The sequence below is a fragment of the Pinus tabuliformis genome, chromosome X (assembly GCF_031772625.1).
Source record: "Pinus tabuliformis cultivar Carrire ecotype Pingquan chromosome X, CPIR1, whole genome shotgun sequence".
In the NCBI taxonomy this organism is placed as follows: domain Eukaryota; kingdom Viridiplantae; phylum Streptophyta; class Pinopsida; order Pinales; family Pinaceae; genus Pinus; species Pinus tabuliformis.
In genome coordinates, this window is record NC_142308.1 from 859,008,513 (window position 1) to 859,015,048 (window position 6,536).

Sequence of the window (6,536 nt, forward strand, 5' to 3'; positions counted from 1 at the left end):
CATCACACTTAGAAATGAAAGGCACTGAAAAAATTGACCATCAAGTTTCAATATTACATGTCAAGGAAAACTTGAAATTCCAAGCTTGCTTGGGTTCCTTCTTTCTGAAAAGTCAGATTCTGCCTCCACAGCATAACTACTAAACTATGGGAAACTCATACATATTAACATAAAATAAACCATGGGAAACTCATACAGATTAACAAATTCATGAATTCAAATAAACTCCAGAGCAAAGAGATACTGTGCTAATTTCCATTCCTTTCTAGAAAAATGATGAAATACTACACATAATTGTGGTTAACCGGTGTAGATATGCACTTTGATTGCGAGGAGTAAAATGGTAATGAGTGCGAAAAACAAGACGGTGTGCACGACGATTGCTTTGCCGCTAGTTCGGAAACTGGCGAAGTCCACAGCGCGCCGACTTCCAGGGATCTGAATCACAAGCCCTGGCGAAAGCAATATGAATAGAACCACTCCCACTACTACAGGCGCCCAGTCTGCCATCTGAGGATGATGACGTTGTAGTAGATGGTGTTGTTAGGGTAGTTCAGGTTAAGTGAAATAACCAATTAAGATAATTTCAACTAAATACAATTCTGGCTGACCAAATACCGTAATAATAATGTCAGCTAGCTCAATCAGCACTTAATGCTAACACAGAGTTGGAGCCGGCTTGCAAACTATGATACAGAGACTGCAGTTCAGCTGGTATATAAAGGCTGCCTGCCATTGAAGGAGATGGGAGAGGAGAGAAGAGCTAAGCTGTAAAGGTATTTCGAAGCTTGGCCGGAAAGTTAAGTAGCGAAGAAAGGTGGCCGGCGGAGTGTAGCTACAGTGGTTTCTTTTCTCGCAAGTTCTCTTTACAGTGGTTTCTTTTCTCGCAAGTTCTCTTTGCAGTGGTTTCTTTCTCAAGGGTTCTATTTTCATAGACCCGTGAACGTTAAGAAAAAAATGCAGTGTGTTCAGGAATGTCGTTTGACGGTACTAGATTTTCTTAACTGAGAAGCATGGCCTCTTAAGGTAAACTTTGGAATCTCGCTTTTTCTTTTTGAATGCATATATCATGTTGAATGTAGGTCATGTCTTTGAACCTTTACAGACTATAACGAATGTAAAGTATTGAAAGTGAATCTATTTATTGTTGCACCGACTTCATGTCACGTAGATATATCAAATCCATGTACGTTTGAATCACTGGAAATACATAATCAAAAGATTTACACCACCAGGCAAACTCAACCCTTGTCCTTCCTCCTTCAAAAAGTATTGTCCATAATTCATAACAAAAAGATCGGTATTGTACCTTGGATGTGAAGGATGATGGAGGATGGAGTGTAGTAAAAATCTTATGATTCAATCTGGGGTTCAGATGATTACTCTTTTAATCGATACATGGTGGAGAGATACCGGGGATTGAATATGGGAGAAGAGGATTGAAGTGGAACTATAATTTGAAAATTGAGATGATTACTCTTTGAATCGATACAAGGTGGAAACATACTCGGGATTGAATTTGGGAGAAGAGGATTGAAGTGGAATTATAGTGTGAAAACCATTTTTCAAGAGGATTAGATATTATAAAAATATTAAAAAATATAAAAAATATTATATTCCATTAAATCAGTGACTATGATGTTTGTTTGAATCTGCATGACTTCAATTGTAAGTTCTACCTAGATTTTAATCTAATACATATTAGTACTTTTATGATTTTATTAATAAGTTCTATTCAATTTTAAATTACATATATATTTTTATTTAAGAGTATTCCTAGTAAATATATTAAGCATAAAGGAACTAATTCATCCAAATTTTCTAATTGTTTTTCTATTTTTAATAAGAATATATGATTTTCATTAATTGAGTAACAAAAAGAGGGTAGGAGGAGTTTTTTAGGTGAACACCTGAGAAAATTATTTCAACAAAACACAAAATTTACAACACATAAAGCTACTAGGGAGTTTTTAAAATAGACTTCACCCACCATTATTCAATTATAGCAAAGTCTCATTGACCATTAATCTTTAATTCACCTATCTTCAATTTACACTCTTCGTTAGCATACTTGTTTGCCTCTTAGGACATGGTAATATGCTTTGGATGGGATATCCCCATAATTTCCTTATTCTTTTCATAATGTTTTCCATAGATTTGTCCTTTGGGAGGGAGCCTTTGACTAGAGGATGCAAGATTAGGAGAGAATCGCCCATAACTGTAAGTGTGTCCACCTAATTTTCTTTGGCTAACAAAATTCTTTGGTAGAGACCATATATCTCTACTTGATTATTTATCATATGACCAAGACCCTATGAGTAACTAAACACTTTGTTCCTCTTGGGGCCATAAAGTACTAGGTCAAGCCTTTGAAATCGAAGAAGACAATAATTATAAGGAAGTTGGTGCTATCTGAAGGAAATGCATGGGCTTTCTTTGATGGTGCCTATTAAAGGGAGCATGTTGGCATTATGACTAATGTGCTGTCCTTGATGGCAACCTCCTTGATAATGACATAATTGATGGTCATGGAACTAATTTAGCCTTCAAATATATTGATACATATGCTACAATAGATATGGACAGAGAAATGACAATTCAATTACAAATGGATGACAAAGTGAAGTTTGAGAAAGTATACACGGTTCCTATGAAGAAGGGTTGTGTACTATTGTAGCGGCTACAACCACCCTCCAAAATGTGTCCTATGCTTCGATTTTGGAACCTCCCTTCTTATCTACAACAAATCATCTTGTACTGATCCAAGTAGTATCCATGCTTTGAATGAGACCTATCTTTTCATTTTCACTTGTGTTTGCTCACTTAGTTGATTCTTCTAAGTCACCCACTGATCGACCAACCTGGTCACACAACAATTCTGGGCTTGCCTCCAAAAACTACACAATCCTTGAAGGAAGACAACCTTGATGATCGAAATTGCGTAGTTTAGATTGGTAGTTGGCCTTGAGCTCAAAAGCTACGCAGTCATGGAAGGCAACCATCCTTGATGATTGGAATTGCGTAGATCAGGCTGACAGTCAATCTTGAGCTCAGAAATTGCATAGTCATGGAAGACACCCCATCACTGAGCCTAGAAACTGCGCAACCCTCACTAAACTAAGAAACTGTGTAGTGCACACTGAGTTGGAAAGTTGCCTAGTTCCCCAGAACTATGCAGTCTTTCCCGACAGTGTGCATGGCAAGTTTCCCCTAGAAAAGAAAGAAAACTAAAGGGTAAAAAGCATCCCTAGGAAGCAAGGATCTATTATTAGTTTCCTAAAGGTGGAACATTGCTATTTTTAGAAGTTTTTGCTAAGTGTCGCTTTTTTCCTTGATGTCAGGCGTGTGTGTCATAAAACCTCATTTGCTCAAATCTAGTTAATCGACACCTCTAGACCTCATTTGAGCGTTTGATCTTGGAACCCTAACATTCTTGAAGATATCAAAGAACCTTCGGTGGGATCATTGTCGCTTTTCTAGGTGATTTTTGTTGTTATCACCTTTTGCCGCCTTTTCGTCGCTTTTTTTTTTTTGCTTCGCTTATGTGAGTGTTGTTTTGGTTATTTCCCTTCATGATTGATGGCATTTCAACTTGTTTTAACTTGTAGAAGTGTTGTTTCAAGTTATTGTTTTCCTTTCACCAGTGTCACATTGTTTTCTTTGTTTTTGTGCCGATGCAGCAACTTTCCTCATCGATTTGATTCTCTTCTCGATCATTCAGTTTATGCACTTGATCTATCACAATTAATTCACACTTAGTAAAATTTTCACTCAAGCTCACACCATCACTTAGATCTGCTTGTTTTTTACACTTCCCTTGGGCAGATTTTCACTTCCCTCGACCGGATTTTGCCTTGCCCAGTTGGGCACTGTTCAATCCTAAGGCTCAAGCCACAAGCTTAGCCTCTGGAACTGTGTAGTGTGCAACACAATTTATCTCCAACTGTGCATTACACAGTTCCAAGGGTCAGCCTGTCACCTTGGTCACTTAGACTGCGCAATGCATAGTCTTTCCCAGTCTTTGCCCAGGCCAGGACTACACATTGCATAGTCCCAAGCCTCAAGCTTCATCCTTGGTTGTTGGGACTGCACAGTGCGCATTTACCACAGGCAGCCAATCCCTCTTGCTAATAAAAATTGTGCAATACTTCCATTAGATGTCGGTTTTCTACTTGGTCACTCTTTGAATGTAGATTTGTTGATGCTAATGTTTTCTTGCCATGAGTGTCATTTTTGTCCCAATGGTACCACACTTGTGAAGCACTTCTCTCTAGTTGTCATTAGTACCATGACACCAAAGAGATCTACATCAAGAGAGACCAATGAAAGCAGTACTGGGGAAGTAGTTGAGCAAGCACCAGTTAACTTACCAATATATGTGGACACAATTTTTTATAGAAAAGGAGTCAACACTAACATGGCAGCAATTTCAGCAACAAAAAAAGGTTGCAACCCAGTACAAATTAAGGGAAAGAGAAAGGTTGCAGACAGTAAAAAGGGGGAAAAAAGATGCAAGATGAAAGTGGATCTAATCTTCATGTAGGCAGCTTTAGCAACAGAAGAAAAAGGGAATAAAGGATACAAAGAACAGGAGGAGAAATAGAAGCAGGTAGAAGAATAAAAGAAAGGTGCAATGTTAGGAGAAACAACGTTGCTTCAAGTTAAAGAGAAAGGAAAAAACTAACCAGTAGTAGAGGGGGAGAGCGAATAGATGCATGATCGGGAGCTTTCTTAGCAGATTGAAGACTTGATTTAAGTTGCAAACATGGAGCTGGAATCAGAACCGCGGGATGAAGATGTTGATCCGAATGGAAAATGGCATCCACCCATGATATTCATCCATCCATAGTATTCATTCACCCATGGAATTTACCCATGGTACTGTAAGTGGCATCCACCCATGGTATTTATCCAACCGTGGAATTTACCCATGATATTGTAAGTGGCATCCACCCATGGTATTTTCCCATGGTATTGTAAGTGGCATCGACCCTTGATATTCATCCTACCATGGTATTCATCCACTCATGGAATTTACCCATGGTATTGTAAGTGACATCTACCCATGGTATTCATTCACCCATGGTATTTACCCACCCATGGAATTTACCTATAATATTGTGACCAAAAAAGGCTATAAGTAACAAGTTGCATTTTGTAAAAGGACAGATTGTCCACCACAATGTAGCCTTTACAGTTATTATTCGTTTTAATAAAAAAGGTTTCTTTGTGGTTTTTTTTATTGTGTGTTCTCCTATTTTCTTCTAGAATTTCAATTTTTTAGATCTTGGGGGTCTCCCCTTAAGATTTGAATCAATGATATCAGATTCAGGTTACGATTCCATGGGAACGAGTGTTTGATGCATATTTCAATTTCAAATTTTTTCAAGAATATTCAAAAAACTTTAGGCACATTCTATGACCTCCACATAGCACTTTCCTAGGCAAAGTAGGAATAATTTTTATTTTTTCATTTTTTTTTCGCAGAAATGTTTTTTGTCAGTGAGTTTGGAGTTCAGATTTGAAAATTTTGGTGCAAAATTTACAAAAATAAATAACATATCTGGATTGCTTGCAAAAAATACCCAAATTCAGAAAACAAATAGGCCAAATTGGAGTCCATATCAGGGAGACATCGCTGATTTAAAATCAACGACGTTGCAAAAATTTTTCTGACGACAATTTGTGGACGATGGCTCTCCTATCTTTTTTTGCATTTTTTGTGCAAAATTTTAGAAAAATGATTGTAGACCTGAGCTCCTATCGAAAAATCACCCAATTTCAAAAAACAAATTGGTCAAATTAGGGTTTGGATGAGGAGATACAGTTGATTTAAAATGAATTATTTTTTTTTCAGAACTTTTGTGACCGCGGGACAGTTGCAGCGTGAATATGAGTTTCCAGAGTGTCCAGGTAGGGATTTCAACCACATGGGAAGATGAAGAATGGAAATTCTATTTCCAAAAACTAGTTATAATAATGATTCCGAGTTATAACCATTTTAAATCTAGAGTAGCATTCAGAGCGAGTTCCCTTTGGAGATGTGCCCTCCCACCTTGCATTCGTAGACACCTACTTCACAATCATCAGTTTCAACATCGCAACATCTGGCTTGGGTTATTTGGAGACATGCCCTCCCACCCTAGGTTATGTATGCACCTGCTACTTCATTAACAATTAACGTCACATTTATGGGTCAACCGAACAAAATCCTTGTCATCGAATTCCATTGCTAGGACGCACTCTATTAGTATCATAGTTGGTCATAAGAATTATAGGGTATCTCTATCCTTGGATCTTCATTTTTCATGGTTGTGGGTCATCCACAAGCCCACATTTTATCAAAGTCCATTTTCTAGGTTGCACACTATCAGTATCACAGTTGGTCACAAGCATTACAGGATATCTCTATCCTCGGATCTTCATTCATCATGATTATGGGTTAACCACACAAAACCCATCTCTTCAGTGGCTTTTCATATTCAACAAAGGATTCTCAGGACGTAAATTCACACAATGGAGACCATTTCTTCTTA

At 37.7% G+C, this 6,536-nt stretch overlaps 1 protein-coding gene across 1 annotated transcript; it reads right to left on the bottom strand.

Annotated features, from left to right (window-relative positions):
- Positions 1 to 211: 211 nt before the first annotated feature.
- On the bottom strand, positions 212 to 702 carry LOC149142420 (uncharacterized). Its single transcript, XM_089449535.1, has one exon. It carries the CDS (start codon positions 508 to 510, stop codon positions 301 to 303), a length of 210 nt encoding a protein of 69 aa, XP_089305661.1. The 5' UTR covers positions 511 to 702; the 3' UTR covers positions 212 to 300.
- Positions 703 to 6,536: the final 5,834 nt, after the last annotated feature.

Bases quoted from the DNA above. Each gene is read 5' to 3' on its own strand.
- LOC149142420 (XM_089449535.1), bottom strand. From the start codon at position 510: ATGGCAGACTGGGCGCCTGTAGTAGTGGGAGTGGTTCTATTCATATTG.